The following is an 18983-nucleotide window of genomic DNA, read 5'->3' as shown; positions in this document are numbered from 1 at the left end:
GCCCGATTATCACAAAGGTGTGAAGAGCTCGAGCAATACCAGCGCCTCAACAACCTCGAGATTAAGGGCGTCCCGGATGGAAAGGACCCGCTTGCAATAATAAGCAAAATAGGCGAAAGTGTAGGGGTAACCATTGACACCATGGTTGACATTGAGACGTGTCATTATGTGCGTACATTCAATGCTGATGTCAAGAACATAGTTGTTCGCTTTGTCAGACGAAATCAGCGGAACGAGCTGTTATCAAAGTGCAGAAAAAAGATAGACAGCTCTATGCTTGGTCTTGAAGGAATAACCCCGGTTTTTGTGAACGAACACTTGACTCCAAAAAACAAGGCACTGCTTTCAGATGCGATTAAAAGGAAAAAGGCTGCCAAATGGAAATTTGCCTGGACGTCTGGAGGCAAGGTGCTTGTACGTAAAGATGAAGACTCCGACATAATTCACATTGCTCATGAAGGAGACTTAGATAAAATCAATTGTTGAAGACTAAATTGAATGTGATTTAATGGCCTTTCCTGTTTATGATGATGAACCCAGAGGAGAACAGCAGATACTACACAGTTGACGCTTTTATTCGTGAGTTTTCTTGTGGAAAGTTTCTTTCTGCATTACATGCAAACAGTAGAAGCATTCGACCAAAGGCAGACGACATTTCTGTTTTTTTGCATTCGTTATCAGTTGACTTCGATATTCGAACCTTTACTGAAACATGGCTTTCAGATAATGACACAAAACCAAACTTTCCAGGTTATCGGTCTGAACATCTTTGTCGTAGGCAAAAAAAGGGTGGAGGGCTGGCTATGTACTTTAAGAATACCTTATCTTATGAACTGTTTAGTGATTTCTCGGTAATGAATGCCGACTTTGAATGTTCGTGCTTGCGTATCGACAAAATAGTGGTGGTCGCTCTTTACCGCCTTCCGCTAGGGCACAAAGGTCGTTTCGTAGAGTTAGTGGACTTACTGTTGGCTTCCCCTGTCTTTTCAAACGCATCTTGCATTATTATGGGGGACATCAATATCGACTTAAGTTCCAATGATGCTTACGTAGAAAATTTTGAGACACTGTTATCTACGTATGGCCTCGCAAACCATATAAATAAACCTACAAGACTTACAAAACAAACTGCCACTGTTTTGGATGTTTGCATAACAAACTTCAGTCCACGAGACATCTCCAGCGGAATATTTTCATATGCTCTTAGTGATCATCTAGGTAGACGAGCCATAAACCTTCCAAGACAAAAAAGAATTTTTCCACTTGGTCAGTCTGATTGACTGGAGTGAGGTTTACAATGACGAAAATGCAGACAGCGCTTACGAGAAATTCTTTTCTTTACTACACGCTTCATACAATGCTGCATTTCCTGTATTACAGCCGTCCGGTCGTAATAGAAAACACAAGAAACCTTAAATTAATTCAGAGCTTTATCACCGTATCAAAATAAAAAATAAGTTACTCCATGATTTTATCTGTTCACAAGATCCAAATACATTCACAGAGTTTAGGAAGTATCGGAATGCTTTAACGACTGAGTTAAGAAAAGCAAAACAGTACTACTATCAGAATCTTTTTCAGAGCATATACAATAATCAGCGACGAATATGGGAGGTTGTAAACTCGCTCACTTCAAGAACAAAAGCTAGGGATAGGATTACGCAGCTCGTAGTTGATGGTAAAACACTCATCGGTGAACGACTAGCTAATACAATGAACACACATTTTGTGGATGCTGGCTCCTACAATACCATGCGCGAAACCGTCCGCGACGACAGTATGCCACTAGACACCATATTGAATCACTCTCTTTTCCTGAAACCTACTGTTCCTAGTGAAATTTCAAGTATAATTGGCAAGCTAAAAAATACATCTCCAGGGGTGGATGAAGTTCGTCCAAATGAAATAAAATTAATATCGTCTTTAATATGTGAAGTTCTTAGCTACATAATTAACCTCACTCTAACAACAGGCGTATTTCCTAAGCTATTAAAAATCGCCAAAGTCACCGCAATTTTCAAAGGAGGTGATACAAACAATTTATCTAACTACCGACCTATTTCAGTATTTCCTACAATATCTAAAATATTCGAATGCGTCATTCATGAGAGGCTAGTTTCATTTTTAGAAAAGCATCAGGTGATAACTCAATGTCAATACGGCTTTCGCAAGCATCGGTCGACAGAACACGCTCTCGTACACATCAAAGACAGGATAATTGAAAACACGGAATGTAGAAAATATACACTAGGTTTCTTTTTAGACATTCAGAAAGCTTTTGATTCCATACAGTTCGATTTATTACTTAACAAATTATCAAGATACGGTGTCCGAGGTATTGTACTAGATCTTCTAGATGGTTATCTGAATGATCGTTATCAGTTGGTGAATATTAATGATGCGGTATCAACACTCGCGAAGCTAAAACAAGGAGTACCACAAGGATCAATATTGGGCCCATTACTATTTCTTGTCTATATCAATGACATTTTCAAAGTTGATAGTTCTGCTGAAACCATAATGTATGCTGATGATACCAATGTCTTTTTCTCCTCGCATAACCTACTGACCCTTCAATCCTCTGTAAATGACTACCTTGTGCATCTTTGAAACTGGTTAAGCAGAAACAAGTTAAGATTAAATGCCTCGAAAACAACATATGTCATATTACGTCCTCCCAACAAACCTCTACACCACAAACTTAACGTGAAATTTGAAATCACCCTTATAAAACAAGTTCAGACACAAAAATTTCTCGGGGTTTGGTTTCAGGAAGACTTGAGCTGGTCAGTGCACGTTAGAAACCTAAGTGTAGATCTTGCCCGCACAGTTGGATGTCTGTACAGGATATATGCGCTCATACCGCTCTGGCTAAAAAAGAACATTTATTATTGACTTTTTTTATTCCAAATTAACCTATAGCTTAATGGTTTAGGGCACTACTACGCAATACAATTATACTAAACTTATTACTTTGCAGAAGAAAATTCTGCGCTGTTTTGAATCTTATTGTGGTAATGCACGGGACTTAAGAACCGCTCCTCTGTTTAAGAAACACGGCATCCTAAAGGCAGACCAGTTATATTATTTAAAAGCGCTGCAAGTAATCCATCAGAAGAAACTAAGGGCTCGGTGACTGTGCATCTGCATAGCTCGCTAAACCTTTTGCTCTTGCAATGCAGATCGTCACCTTCGCTACTGTGCATTTCCTGCTGCCTACGGTAACCGCTGCTGCTACGTCAGCTTCGTCGAGGTGCGTGGTCGACTGCCAAGGAAACGAGCCAGCCAACATCCAGGTTTTCCGTACCAGCGATGCGTCATACCCGGACATCCAACAGAAGTGGCGGCCGGTGGTCCTCAGTCGGGGGTGGCAATCCCCATCGTCAGCAACAACAACGCAGTCACCAGATATTCGCAAGTTCCGTCGCCTATAGGGGGCGCTCGAGAGACTCAATATGGCGCCCACAGAGAGTATAGGAACCCTTGAGCACACGTGCGTTCTTCATGTCGGCTCATATTTTGCCTAGCGCTTGAAGATGGCACTACCTTTTTGTGGATCGCTGTCGCTGAGTGACATCATGCGCCACATTGACGCCTCAGAAACGCGAATACGGTGCCTCATTGAAGGGGAAGAGGTCCTGAACGCCAAGCACATCATTTGTTGCGGTGTGAAGGCCTGCAGCGCATCGTCTGTTGCCGTGCAAGGGCTTTGTCTGCAGACGTCCCATGTCCGCCAGAAGCCACACGAGCTGGAATTTATTTATGACAGGGAGGGTTCTATCAAGGTACGTTAGCTTGCATTTACTCTTTTTCGTGCTAATCGCGACGGCCCGCGAAGCCTGCCTTTCGCGCACTGTCGTTTCGCGACGAAGCAGTTTTTCAGGCTCCTGTCACGTAATTAGTTATGAGCAGATATTTTCGATAATTAAAAAAACGATATCACTAACTCGATTTTTCAGACGTTATTTTTGTACTTCGCTATGCTAAAGCATGCATATGTAAAGAAAGGTTGTTTTATTTCTCGCTGGTATTATCGTTCGAGTGATGAGGAGTCGCGACAGAAGCTTGTTGCGCTCGCGTCGCGAATTCAGTATGTCTGTTTTATGTTCCACCAATCTTGTTTTCAGGGCCACTGTAGCTGTAAAGCTGGTAATTCACAGCGGTGCAAGCACATGATTGCGATGCTGCTACTCGTGAACAGGCAAGTTAATTTTATAGTTTTCGTGATATTGACATTGATACTGCTGCACACTATCAAACAATGCACGTAAGCATGCCTAGGCCAAGTCTCGCTCAGTTCTGTTACAACCTCATTGTAATGGGTTCCGAATGAGAGAACGCTCGCGTACCGTGCAGTGGGTGCACCTTAAACACTCGGTGGTCCAAATTAGCCTGAAACTTGCTTCAGCGTGCCTCTAAATCAGATAGTTACTTTGGCATGCAAAACCAAATAATTAGTTTGTAAAAGTTTCATAGATAAACAGAGCACACAAATTCGTGAAAACTCTTTATTTGGCATGTGTAGATTGCTTCTTGATCTTCCGCCTTCAGCGCGTCTCTAAATCAGATAGTTACTCTGGCACGTAAGACCCTATAATTATTTTTCAAAAGTTTCGTGCATTAAGCACAGTACACAAACTCATGAAAACTCTTTATTTGGCATGTGTACATTGCATCTGGGGACACAAGAATCTAGGGGAGCAAATTTCATGGCAAAATGTATGTAGCCAAGTTGCGCCATAAGAAAACTGGAAATTATCCGTCTTCATAGTGCTTTGGCTTGATTCATTTGCGTAGATACGTTCTGTGGGTTTATCAGAACAAGTGGAATGTTAAAATACAGGCATGTTAACACAGACTAACTTTGGCTTACAAACAGGTCCGGCTTTGAAAGCTTACAAGCTTTGTCATCTACTGACATGAAGCAGGCCTGGGGAAGACTGCACGCTTCTCCACTCTACGAGGCAAAGCAACTGCAAGAGCTTTGTCACGTGCAGGTGCGCCCGTGTCAGCACCTTAGTGACGAAATGAAGCAACAGACCAGAAGACTCCTGGAGGCTGCACCACACAGTGCACTTGCGTTACATTTTCATGGTCGGCTTCATCCAAGTGGGTTTGATACTCTTAGCACTGATGTATCCCATGATGAACAAGCCCTCTTTAACCACATGGACAGTGAAAGGGTAAGATTATACACAAGCATGCTTTTCCATGACGTAATATTTTTTGATGCAACACACTTCAATATAATCAAGTTCACAGAAAGTGACATCACAGAGGCACAGCAAAAGTTTTATGCTACTAATGTCATAGTGACAGCAGCACAGGCTGCACAGATATGTGCAGATACAAGGACTCAGGAGAGCACCAAGTGGCAGCGAACAAGAAAAGTTCGAATTACAGGCAGCATTTGCCATGCATACTTCACATTCATCCCTCGGCATGACCGCACGTGGGAACAGAAAGTATCTGCTATGTTAGCCAACTCTTTTCGTGGCAACGCAGCAACGAGATATGGCAAAGCGTGTGAAGGCTATGCTCTTGAAGAATATGTAAAGCTTACTGGCAATGCTGTCACAAGGCTCGGTGTGGTTGTGAACCCACTAGTGCCATGGCTTGGCTACAGTCCTGATGGCATTTCATTTCAGGGTGGGAGACCAGCCATTCTCCTCGAAGTTAAAAGCCCAGTTCTTGGGAAATTGCACAAAACTTCTGACTTAGCTCGGGAAAAGAAGCTCCAATATGTGAAACAAAATGGGGAGGATCTTGTGCTGAACCACAGACATTCATATTTCTCCCAGGTTCAGCTTGGCATGTTTATCTTGAATCTGAATGTGGCTCATTTTATTGTTTATTTAAAGGTGGAATCTCTCATCCTTACTGTGCAAAGGTCCAATGCACACATTGACCAGCTTGTGCGAAAGCTTCAGTATATTTACTTCAAGCATCTTCTTCCAGAGCTTGCTAAGCATGCATGACTCGAATAAGCATTGCCAACTGGAAAGTTGTTGAGAGAAACCTAGTCTATAAGAGTGTGAATGTTTCGCCAAGAGCAGTGTGCCCTAAATCATTCATTTTCACTCTAGCAAGTCTACTGTCTTGTGATATGCTTCATTGTTATTTTTGTTCCTTTAAATCAGTACATGCCTAAGTCCTTAGCATTGCACAAAAGGAAAAGCTGTGATACTCTGTGTATTGTGTGGCACAGGTCAGTTATGTCGTTGGCAGGCTCATTCAATCTAAATATCTCTTACGCCGCCGTGCACTGGATTCTAGTCAGACATCAATAAAATGCAAGAGGAAAGAGAGGGCTACAAGGAAATTTCCCCTGCTATCAGGTTGTCAGTGCTGGGTTGTTCAGGTAGTGTTCTTACCAACAGCCTGATTTACTCTTATCCCCAAAGACTGCCTATGTTCCTCACGACACAGGAACTTCTGAAAATGGTCAGCTTGTCTAATATACCATGGAGTGAAAAGCAAAAATATTTTTCCGGCAATGTGCCACGACTCGGTTGCCTGTACATACCCCTCACTTTGCCATGCCATGTGCTTAAAAATCTTCAACAAAGTTGTCTAGAGCAATCTAGTCTATAAGAGTGAATGTTTCGGCAAGAGCAGTGCGCCGTGAACAATTCATTTTCACTCTAGCGAGTCTACTGTCTTGTGATATGCTTCATTGTTACCTTTGTTCCTTTAAATCAGTACGTGCCTAAGTCCTTAGCATTGCACAAAAGGAAAAGCTGTGGTACTCTGTGTATTGTGTGGCACAATTCAGTTGCAATGTCATTGTGTAAGTATGTTACATGATGCTTTGCTTTATATACTGTAAATTGCAAGTGTGTGCAAATACTCTATAAGTTTGTAATACGAACTGGATACTACACACTAGCTATTCATACTCGAAAATGAACTATTTCGTATATTCAAATATTTCATAACCGCTGAATGCAAACGTCTCGTTACTGTTCTCCATCTGCTAAGCAAAACATCAGAAATAATCAGAAGTTAGAACACAAGTGTTACCAAGCAATGCAGAAATACAACGGGCAATGCAAGCTTTTTCTCACGAGTTGGCAGAAAAAGCCTACGTGACTTGTAATTTTTGCTTGTAATGTTTAATGTTTATGGCAGCCTAGTATGTAACTGTTTTATGTTTTAATGCTACAGCCTGGGATATTTATGAACGGTGTTGCGTTTCGCCTGCGACACGTGGTTTTGCCGGCGCGACGGCGGCGGGGCGGCGGACATTTTGGCCCGATCGTCGTCACCGCAACACTCATCGCCAGGTGTTTCCAGGCGCGTCTGCGGCGATGCGACCGCCTAGGGATTTCGTTCCAGTCATTGTGCCCGAAACAGGCGAGGCCAAAGCAGGGATCTCCTTCCAGTTATTGGGCCCGAAACAGGCGATGCCAAAGCAGGGATCTCGTTCCAGTCATTGTGCCCGAAACAGGCGATGCCAAAGCAGGGACCATCTTCTCGTTACAGTCATTGTGTCCGACCGGCAGCGCCACGACAGTGTGCTGCGCAGCGCCACGACAGTATGCTGCGCAGCGCCACGACAGTGTGCTGCGCAGCGCCACGACCAGGTGCTACGAGATCGTGCGCAGCGCCACGACATGGTGCTACGGCATCGCTACGACAGTGTGCGTCACCATTAGCCCATTGTACATTCACGTGCTCGTCTTTTGAGGGGTTCCTTCTTGCCCTCAACTGCGAGAGTATAAAAACAGCTGCCCCCGGACGCCAGGGGAGGGCTCCGATTTCTTCCGTTGAGTGAAGTGCTCTCCCGTCTCTCTACTTCGGTCAAACCTGACCGCCAACTCTTGGCGATGTTAAAATAAACAAGTTGTTTCGTTGTTACCTGTCGACTCATGCTTTGCCGGGACCTTCGGATGCTTGCAGTTGTACCCCAGGCCGCCAGGCCAACGCTACCCTTGGGGCTTGCGACCCAGGTACAACCACGGGCGTCAGCGCCGAGTTCCCAACAGATCGTACCAGCAGTCGGATCCAAATATCTGGTTGCCAGCGGTGAGATCGCCTACGACTTCAAACAACGGTCTGCCAGCGGCGAGATCGCGACAACGGAGGCCAGCAGCAAAGAGATGCAGTTGACTGTATGCTGAGCAGCTCAACGTCGATCCGGGAGCAGTGCAACGAGCCCTGTGTGACGACTGGTTGCCTGCAGCGGAACGACTGCGCGGAATTCCTGCCTGCGAGGTTTGGTGAGTGCGGGACTTTCTTCTACTGAGCTTTGCCAGGCTTTTTGTTAGTGTCAGAAACAGAGCTGGTAATTGTGGTTGTCGTTGCTGCCGGGTTAGTTTGCGGCAAGACAATAGTAAGCAGTAGAGAAAGCAGCATTCAGAGCAGCCATGGATTTGAAGTCGTTGCGCAAACCGAAATTGTTGGAGCTTGCAAGAGAGTTGGGTCTGGATGTCTCAGACAAACTAAGAAAACCGGAACTGATAACGGCTATTCTTGAGTTAGAGGCTGAGGATGACGAGCTGTCGGAATGCCTTGAGACTATTGAGGAGAGGTCAAAAAGACAGGAGCGCGAACTTAAAGAGCAGAAAGAAAAAGAAGAGCGCGAACACGCTTTGGAAATGAAGCGTCTCGAGGTAGAGATGGAACGCGCTCGTAATGGAAGTCAGGCACACGGTGCAGGAGAACGCGTATTGTTCAAAATGACTGACCTGATGCGGCCGTTTAAGCTTGGAGAGGACATTGGTTTGTTCCTGGTTAACTTTGAGCGAACGTGCGAGAAGCAGGGGTTCTCTCGGGAAACGTGGCCACAGCGCTTGCTCACTTTGTTACCCGGCGAGGCGGCCGACGTAGTCGCTCGCTTGGATAGAGAGGAAGCAGAGGATTTCGACAAAGTAAAATCGAGTCTGCTAAAAAAGTACCGGCTGTCTGCGGAAGCGTTCCGTCGGAAGTTTCGGGAAAATGAGAAAGGCAAAAGTGAGTCATATACAGAGTTTGCGTATAGGCTTATGTCGAACATGCAGGAGTGGCTCAAAGAAGAGAAAGCGTTTGGTGACCACGATAAAGTTCTGCAGTGTTTCGGGCTAGAACAGTTTTATAGTCGGTTACCGGAGAACGTGCGATACTGGGTCTTGGATAGGCCAGACGTGAGTACGGTGGCTAGAGCCGCTGAGCTAGCCGAGGAGTTTGTGACGCGTCGAGCTCGCGGAGCTAAGGACGGTCAAAAGGGTGAATTTGGCTCCAAGTCTGAGAGGCCAAGGTTCACGCCCATGAGATTTAAGGGGGACACGCGTAGTGAGGATGCGAGTGAAAGCAATCCGACCAAACGTAAAGAGACGGCAGCCGAAGCCGAACGCAGAAAGCGGTTCGAGATGAGGCGAGCGGGCGTTTGTTATACGTGCCAGAAGCCGGGTCACTTTTCGGCGCAGTGTCCGGAAACAACACCAAAAGTTGTGTTTTTTTCAATAGGCAGCACTGACGAGAACATGAAGCTTCTCGAGCCTTACATGCGAGACCTCCTCGTGAACGGGAAAGAGTGCCGAGTGCTTCGCGATTCCGCAGCTACGATGGATGTAGTTCACCCATCTTACGTAGAACCCCATATGTTCACGGGCGAGTGCGCGTGGATCAAGCAAGCCGTGGAAGCTCATAGCGTGTGTCTGCCAGTAGCAAAGGTGCTTATTGAAGGACCTTTCGGAGCGCTTGAGACGGAGGCGGCAGTGTCATCTATGCTGCCACCCCAGTACCCGTACCTATTTTCAAACAGGTCCGATCACCTCCTGCGCGAGAAGGGGCTTTTGTTTGGTGAAGCTAGTGTTCAGGCCTTAACCAGATCGAAGGTTCGGGAGCTCGCTGCAAAGGCGGTAGTTGCGGGGCCGACGTTATCAAACAACGAAAAAGGGTCAGAGGCGCAGCAAGCTGATATTCAGAGCACGCCCGAACAGAATAGAATTGAGTCTGTAGCGTTGAAGGCGCCAGATACTGAAGAGGAAAATCCCGACGCGGGAAAGTTAGAAGAGCTATCTACTGATTTGCTCATCGCGCCTACGTCAGACGGACTTGATAGGTTGCTAAAAGTCAGCCGGACGGCTTTGATAGCCGAGCAAAAAAAGGATGGCAGCCTGGAAAACGTGCGCTGCAATGTCAAAGAAGGTATCGCCAGGAAAACTGCGCGTTTTGTGGAAAGAGGTGGAGTCCTGTACCGGAAGTATCTAGACCGCCGAGGAGTGGAGTTCGATCAGCTGGTCGTGCCTCAATGCTATCGTCAGGATCTGTTGCGCTTGTCACATGGGGGTTCGTGGTCCGGACACCTAGGAGTTAAGAAAACTAAGGACCGTCTCTTGCAAGAGTACTATTGGCCAGGGTGTTTTCGGGACGCAGACCATTTCGTGAGGACATGTGACACTTGTCAGCGGGTGGGCAAACCAGGGGACAAATCGAGGGCGCCGTTGAAATTGGTACCTATCATTACGGAGCCTTTTAGACGGCTCGTTATTGATACAGTGGGACCTCTGCCGGTAACAGCCACGGGGTACAGACACATTTTGACTGTGATCTGCCCAGCGACAAAGTTCCCTGAAGCAGTGCCGCTTAAAGAACTCAGCTCAGTTGAGATAGTTAATGCACTACTGTCCATATTTGCGCGAGTTGGTTTTCCTGCAGAAATTCAATCAGATCAGGGCACAGTGTTTACTAGCGCTTTGACGACAACTTTTCTCGAAAGGTGTGGGGTAAAGCTGCTACACAGCTCAGTGTACCACCCACAGTCGAATTCCGTTGAGAAGCTCCACTCCGTCATGAAGCGCGTGTTGAGAGCCTTGTGTTTTGAACATCAAACTGACTGGGAGCTGTGTCTGCCTGGGGTGATGTTTGCTTTAAGGACCGCGCCGCATGCGGCTACGGGGTTTTCGCCAGCTGAACTGGTGTACGGTCGCTCGCTTCGATCTCCGCTTCGCATGCTTCGAGAATCATGGGAAGGTAGGGGCGACGACCCAGTCGTGGTGGAGTACGTGCTTAAGCTCCTCGAACGCTTAAGAAGGGCACAGGAGTTGTCAGGTGAAGCAATGACAAAGGCCCAGCAGAGGGCCAAGGTTTATTATGATCGGACAGCCAGGGCCCGTCGTTTTGAGGTTGGCGATGAGGTCATGATATTGCGCACATCGCTAAACAACAAACTAGACGTGCAGTGGGAGGGCCCAGCGCGAATTGTTCAGAAACTGTCGGACGTTAACTACGTGGTAAGTCTGCCAGGAAAGCGGAAAGCACAGCAAGTTTACCACTGTAATCTGCTCAAACCTTATAGACAACGGGAAGCAGTGGTGTGCATGATGATAAACGTTCCTGAAGAGCTTCCAGTCGAGCTTCCGGGACTAGGCTCAGTGACGAACAGGGAAGACACCGGTCAAGTCATTAGTGACCTTATCAGTAAAGCACCGCTGTCGCCTGAGCAGAAAACCGAACTACACCAGCTATTACAAGAGTTTCAAGGTCTGTTCTCTGAGAGGCCTGGTAGGACTTCTGTACTTACTCATGATATAGAACTTACCTCCACAGAGCCAGTACGATCCAAGGCGTATCGGGTGTCACCCCGCCAGAGCGATATTATGGAGGCTGAGGTAAAGAAAATGCTACAGCTCGGTGTTATTGAGGCAGGTGAGAGTGATTATACCTCCCCTTTGATTTTAGTTGAGGTACCGGGCAAGGAACCTCGTCCTTGCGTCGACTACCGCAGGCTTAATTCCATCACTAAGGATCAAATTTATCCGATCCCTAACATCGAGGAGCGCCTTGAGAAAGTTAGTAGCGCTCAGTTTATTTCCACCCTAGATCTTGTCAGGGGTTATTGGCAGGTTCCACTTACAGAAGAGGCTAGTAGGTATGCGGCGTTCATTTCACCAATGGGAACATTCCGTCCTAAAGTGTTGAGTTTTGGTTTGAAGAACGCGCCATACTGTTTTTCAAGTCTCATGGATAAAGTGTTGCGGGGACAGCAAGAATTCGCTTTACCGTATCTAGACGACGTAGCGATATTCTCCGCATCCTGGTCTGAGCATATGACACACTTGCGGGCAGTGCTAACCCGCCTGCGCGAAGCAGACTTGACAGTAAAGGCTCCTAAGTGCCAGTTAGCACAGGCCGAGGTTGTCTACCTCGGTCACGTGATTGGTCAGGGTCGTCGCCGCCCCTCTGAAATAAAAGTGGCCGCTGTGCGAGACTTTCCGCAACCGCGCACAAAGACCGATATTCGGTCGTTCTTAGGTGTCGCCGGCTACTATCAGAGGTACATCCCTAGGTACTCTGATATCGCGGCTCCCCTGACGGATGCTCTAAGAAAGACAGAGCCTCAAACAGTCGTCTGGGACGAGACAAAGGAAAGAGCTTTTAGCGCCCTAAAGAGTGCCCTAACAAGCCAGCCTGTGCTACGATCGCCAGACTATACAAAAGGGTTCATTGTTCAGTGCGATGCTAGTGAGCGAGGCATGGGCGTTGTACTGTGCCAACGGGAAAATGGAGAAGTAGAACACCCCGTCCTGTATGCTAGTCGTAAGCTGACCAGTCGTGAGCAGGCGTATAGCGCCACCGAGAAAGAGTGTGCATGTCTCGTGTGGGCCGTTCAGAAATTGTCATGCTATCTAGCCGGCTCGAGGTTTATCATTGAGACAGATCACTGCCCTCTCCAATGGCTGCAGACCATCTCTCCCAAAAATGGCCGCCTCCTGCGCTGGAGCCTCGCTTTACAACAATATTCCTTTGAGGTGCGTTACAAAAAGGGGAGTCTCAACGGTAACGCCGATGGCTTAAGTCGAAGCCCCTAACGTAGGAATCAGCCTCAAAATTGTTTGTTACTGATGTTTTTCTTCCTGAGGCAGGATTTTTTTTTTTAACATATTGCTTTTGTTTAGTGTTTCAAAGTGATGATATGCTTTCTAGTGCAATTTTTCAATTTGTGGACGCGTTCTGAGTGATGCTAGACTACTGTAAGGAACTAGGCAGTGGTATAAAAAGGGGAAAGAGCCTGGCAGGGCTTAGTGAGGGTTGTGCCGTGCTTGCTGACTGAGCGGTTGAGTTTTCAGCGTAGTTCTAACGCTTGCCGGGAACGAGAACAAAAATGTGAACTCTCCCGAAGTCACTTTGCAGTGTCCCGTGCGAACCTGAACGAGAGAACGAGGCCTTCTCTGTGCGCTGCGCTCAAGAAACGTCAAGGGACGCCCGACCTCGGTTATGAGCATCATCGAGCGACATCCCTCCGGACAGCGGATGCAGTCCCCTGTCCATCGGGATCTCCTTTCCCCGGCGGGGCGGTCTGTTGCGTTTCGCCTGCGACACGTGGTTTTGCCGGCGCGACGGCGGCGGGGCGGCGGACATTTTGGCCCGATCGTCGTCACCGCAACACTCATCGCCAGGTGTTTCCAGGCGCGTCTGCGGCGATGCGACCGCCTAGGGATTTCGTTCCAGTCATTGTGCCCGAAACAGGCGAGGCCAAAGCAGGGATCTCCTTCCAGTTATTGGGCCCGAAACAGGCGATGCCAAAGCAGGGATCTCGTTCCAGTCATTGTGCCCGAAACAGGCGATGCCAAAGCAGGGACCATCTTCTCGTTAGTCATTGTGTCCGACCGGCAGCGCCACGACAGTGTGCTGCGCAGCGCCACGACAGTATGCTGCGCAGCGCCACGACAGTGTGCTGCGCAGCGCCACGACCAGGTGCTACGAGATCGTGCGCAGCGCCACGACATGGTGCTACGGCATCGCTACGACAGTGTGCGTCACCATTAGCCCATTGTACATTCACGTGCTCGTCTTTTGAGGGGTTCCTTCTTGCCCTCAACTGCGAGAGTATAAAAACAGCTGCCCCCGGACGCCAGGGGAGGGCTCCGATTTCTTCCGTTGAGTGAAGTGCTCTCCCGTCTCTCTACTTCGGTCAAACCTGACCGCCAACTCTTGGCGATGTTAAAATAAACAAGTTGTTTCGTTGTTACCTGTCGACTCATGCTTTGCCGGGACCTTCGGATGCTTGCAGTTGTACCCCAGGCCGCCAGGCCAACGCTACCCTTGGGGCTTGCGACCCAGGTACAACCACGGGCGTCAGCGCCGAGTTCCCAACAGATCGTACCAGCAGTCCGATCCAAATAACGGTCATTTTTCGTGTGCCTGCAGTGTACAAGTCGAAAGCTGCATTTTTTCCCACTAGGATCTTTTTCCAGCAACCATTTATTTATATTTGTAGCTAGTCATGAAGCAGCCACTCTGTCATGAAGATCTTGTTCGTGCTTAGGCTTTAACTTGTTGAGAGGCATGTACAGTACCTATTTACACTATTTTGTCCCACTTTCGGCTGTTTTCAAGTGACATCAGCATTACTAAAATACTGTTTATAAAATATTCAACTGTTGTTTGCGACATTTCACCTTAGTCATTTCTGTACTGTTTTGTGCAACATACTGTGTTCATGTTATTACTTTATGTGTGATCTGTTATGTTTCTATTGAGACGTGGCTTATATTCATATCTATGTACGTACATCAAAGTGGGGCACTACAAGTGCTGTGATGTCGAGCCCTGCTTTGTGACTGGTTACAAGGTCTCTGTCAAGTTGTAGTAAACTTAGCTAACCACACCACGATTGTGTAGGAAAAAAAATAGAGAATTCAATGAGAAGATAGCTCTGTTGGCTAGAAGGCAGCGAATATTGACTCATGGCAAGCAGATATAAGCTTGGCCTAGAAAGAAGTGTTTAATCTTTGCATCATACTAGTACTAAAATGTGAGTAGGCTTCAGCATTTTTAATTTAAACTGAAATAAGTACACCAACTCTTTCTTTTTTAGAATTCAGTTGTAATGAAAAATGGTCAGAGCAAATTTACTGGACAGCTACAACAGCAGTAAGTGCGCAGTGTGGATCCTAAACATGTCTTGATGCAGGAAACCTGCCAACGTGAACGTCATGTGCCAGCCTGCCTCAAAAGCAACCTGTACTTCTTTCCTTGTGCCTGTTGCTTTTTTGAAACAGATAGGGGACTACATGAAAGGGTTGTGAAGGCCCTGGCCCAACTCTATGTAGTTGTTGCACTGTCGTGGACGAATTAATGGAAATACGGGTTATTCTACAAAGTCATTTTTTTCTGTATTTGTTGCTCTGTTCCAGCATAATTTTACAAATAAAGTATGTGTGAGTATCAAACATAGTCACTGGTCCCTGCTAGTCCCAACTTCACATGGTTTGTTCAGTCTGAATTTGAATTTATTCTTAAACAAAACATACGAGTAGCCAAAAAATGCTACGGAGCTCGCAGCTTGGCAGGATTGCTCTCCCTTTACATGGCAGCTAGAGTGTACACTTTTTACATACAAATGCAGAGAATGAAATCGCAAGCTAAAGAATGTGTTTTACTTAAAGAAATGTTTCACTTAAGAAGGAAGACCAGGAAAAAATGTGTTTTCATTGCTTGACAGCCTGAAATGAAGGATCTTTCGCGCTAATATCGCGAAAAATTAACACGCCATGTCCTCTTTCTGAACACAAACATACTGAAACAAGTAAAATTACATGTGTAAACGTAACGGGAAAAGAGCTGTTTGCAAGTGATATGAACTGATTACGCAAATTCTTGTCGGCAGGCACTATTTGTATGCAAAAAGAACCACATAAGCAAGTACAAGTAGACATGTTTGGTAAAATGAAAGTAATCTGTCATCGCAGTAATCGCATACAGAAATATCTCAAACAGCAACAATGGGCACATCAACATCAGCAATACTACCCAAGCGGTGTTTTATTTCAATTTCCTTGCAGAATAACAGCACAATGCGTAAACTATCCTGTACTGTTTTGCATTGGTATGGCAACATGAACATGTATAACCTCAATAAACTTAGGCATGTAACATTTAAAAATTAAATTTAATTAAATTTTCGTTTCCCAGCCGCTGGGGCTGGAAGCGAAACCACTTCTCGAGCTCGGCAGCACAATACCTTACCCGCTAAACTACCATGGCGGGTTGCATGTAAAAATTATACTGCTTGTAATATTTGAACCGTTTTTTCGTCGGCATAAGCATGTTTATTATCAGGAATATGTCAACTCAACAAACTTGGAGCACACTGCTCGACACCGACTTACTTGGATGGATGGCATGAGAGCACATTGTTTTGAACAATCACAGCATCTCCTCATTTCTATATTCAAAGGCACTATTACTGCTCAGCGCATTACTGCCATGACCAAGCGTCACCACAAACTCTCTGTAGTGTTTGCAGTGCTGCTTGCAATGTATGAAACCAACAGTAGCATGCACAGCAGAATGGTAGCAAATTAAACATACGTCCTTGCACTTTAGGTATCCCCTTTTGCGAGCAAAGCATACATTTTAAACTACATCAAAACAAACAGGCTTTTGACCTCTAGCTCACAGTTCTGGAACAGCAGATTCAGTTAAGATTTTCAGGCGAGAGAGATGAAAATTAGAGAAAAGCAGGGAGGTTAACCGGAGTTAAAGCCTCCAGTTGGCTACCCTGCACTAGGGAAAGGGGAAGACCGAAAGAAGAGCGGGGGACAAAAAAGAAAGGCTTAAAGAAAGAAGGGGGGAGCGGGTCATTACAGTCTTTCCAATAGGCCACTGCTACGTAAAAATGTCAACAAAGCCTCGACAGACTTTCGGTGCGAAGGCAGTTCATGTCGCCATTTTTAGACCCACCCTTCGGCTTTGCCTCTCCAGGTCAGTGAGCATGCATTGTAGTTGGTCCCCTGAGTTACTAAGCAAGGCAATATCATCAGCTAATCGCTTGCAAGCACAAGAATTTTTCATTGCTGCGTCTTATCTTGAAAATGGCAAAGGTTTTCAGAACCTTATATCAGACAGTATTGGGGTCGACAGATTAACAATACCTGCTATTACCGTGAATATTTGGTCAAGCGCCCCTGTCATTTCCCAAGGCACTGGGCCCTTGAGTACTTTGAAAACCTTCATTCTCTGGATCGCTCTTTCAACATGAACGCGTGCTCTAGCAATTTTCAGTGTTTTGCTTGCATCTGCAGCTGAGAATTGCTGCTGAGAACGCAAGAAAGGGGGTTGTATAATACCCAGCCCTAGCTTTGTGCAGATGTGATCTATATTAAATCCCTTATCAACCATGACGTCATCCTGAAAGCTTGTCAGCTTCTGAAGTACCTCTGATTTCTCTACGCAAGCCTTGTCAGAAGCCCTACCACCAAAAGCACTGCTTACGAAGGTTATGAGACCTGCAGGTGATACACCCACAAGGACTTTAGCTGTATGTGTTCCCTTATAGTGGGAGTATAAGTATTCTGCATGAAGCACAGTGACTCTTTTTCTACCTCAACCTCTGTGCAGTCGAGAATGACGCGCACCTCTGAGAAATCTGAAAAGCAAAGTGGCATGTTTTTTTGTATTTCCTCTGTTGTGGACCAAGGAATGGCACATTCCAAGACTGCAGCAAGACTGCACAACGTGCAGTAAAAGAGCCTGTGCACAGTTGTTTTGCTTATGTTAAATAAGGCACCTAAGCAATCAAATGGAAGACAAGTCTTTAGGCGCACAAGGACAAGTGCAACACGCTCAAGCACGGACACCTCAGAGCTATTATTGTCAATTGCAGCCACCTCACTGCAAATGGAATGAAAAGTTTTAACTGACTGAACACCTGTGAACGCTCGAACAGCATTGTCTGTAGACAGCAACTCTGCAAGGTTTAACTTCTTGCTTACAATGGACAAGGAATCCACCTGCACAGATTTTTCGATTTGATTCTTGTCATTGCCTGATGCTGCAAGTTGCAGAAGGGCCTCCACTGCATCTTCTTCCTTATGTATCGTGTCAGCCCCAGCTCCAGATTCTCTAGTAGCTTCATGGCTTGACTGCTCCACCTGTACCAGTAAACAGTAACAAAATATATGCACTCAATGTGAGACAGCACACCATGCAAAGGTCTTGTCATTATTTTACTGCGCTACCTAGATAACGTTCCTTGTCTCCAAGCCCAGTCCATGATAGTTTATGAACAGCAGCCAAGCATAACACACACTAATGACTGTGAAATATGTGTGTGAACTACTGCAAACAAGTGATGTTGCTAATGAATAATATTTAAATACATAAATTTACTGCAACATTCTGACCGCCTTGACTCGCAAAGGCCCTTCTGTTCTGCAACCGTTTTCTGTTAGCAGACTGCCACTTATGTACAATGGCAAACAACACAGCAGAGTGCAGTAAAAACAAAACAGTTCCCTGGAAGATGATGCAGAATAGGTGACAATTGTCATTTCTTCAACATTATTTTTATGCAGTGGTTCTGGTTAGGAATGCTGTACGTCACATACATTGCTGATCAGATAGGCATACATTAATTGCATAACTGCACTTTGAAACTGCCCTAATTTCCAATGAATCTCTTACACTGATAGCCTTCATACAAGCTCATACAGCAGCAATTCGTTGTTAACAGAAATTACTCCAACATAACAATGTCATCACCTTGAATTTACATCTGCATAGAATGTAAACAAAGCAGTGCATCACTGTACACAAATATAGCGGTAAATAATGGCTCTGCTAGACATCAATGTGGCACTGGTGTATCTTACCTCCATCTGGTCTTCATATGGAATGCTGTTGTGCCCAGACACTCTTTTGGTCTTGAAAGTCGCTCCTGCACAAACTAATCACAATTTTTGTTACCATGGGAGAAGTGCCTATTCATGGTCATAGTACAACTGTCAATGTCTGTTTTAAGCTACAAAGAAAACTACTGATTGTTCACAGTAAGTTCACGTTTATAATAATGGGCACAGATGGGTTAAACGCCAGATGATAATGTTGCTAGTATAAACACACGTGTTCAAATGATACAAACCTTGAGAATGCCTTGCAGATGCACGTTTGTTACGTTCTTTGGCTGCTTGCATCCTAGACAAGTTCATTCTGTCATGAGGCCGTACAGGTAAACATTGGGACGGCACAGCTGTCAACTTCAGTCGTCGCCTAGC

General features: G+C 45.8%; 1 protein-coding gene across 1 annotated transcript; it reads right to left on the bottom strand.

Moving 5' to 3' along the window:
- Positions 1 to 17207: 17207 nt before the first annotated feature.
- On the bottom strand, positions 17208 to 18983 carry LOC142570603 (uncharacterized). The gene is made up of 4 exons (XM_075678971.1): positions 18851 to 18983; positions 18582 to 18655; positions 17703 to 17861; positions 17208 to 17216 (listed from the first exon to the last, which is right to left on the bottom strand). The coding sequence occupies exons 1-4, from the start codon at positions 18915 to 18917 to the stop codon at positions 17208 to 17210; spliced, it is 309 nt and encodes a 102-aa protein (XP_075535086.1). The 5' UTR covers positions 18918 to 18983.

Source organism: Dermacentor variabilis, chromosome 2 (genome assembly GCF_050947875.1).
Source record: "Dermacentor variabilis isolate Ectoservices chromosome 2, ASM5094787v1, whole genome shotgun sequence".
Taxonomy (NCBI): Eukaryota; Metazoa; Arthropoda; class Arachnida; order Ixodida; family Ixodidae; genus Dermacentor; species Dermacentor variabilis.
This window is presented reverse-complemented; position numbering and strand designations above follow the sequence as displayed.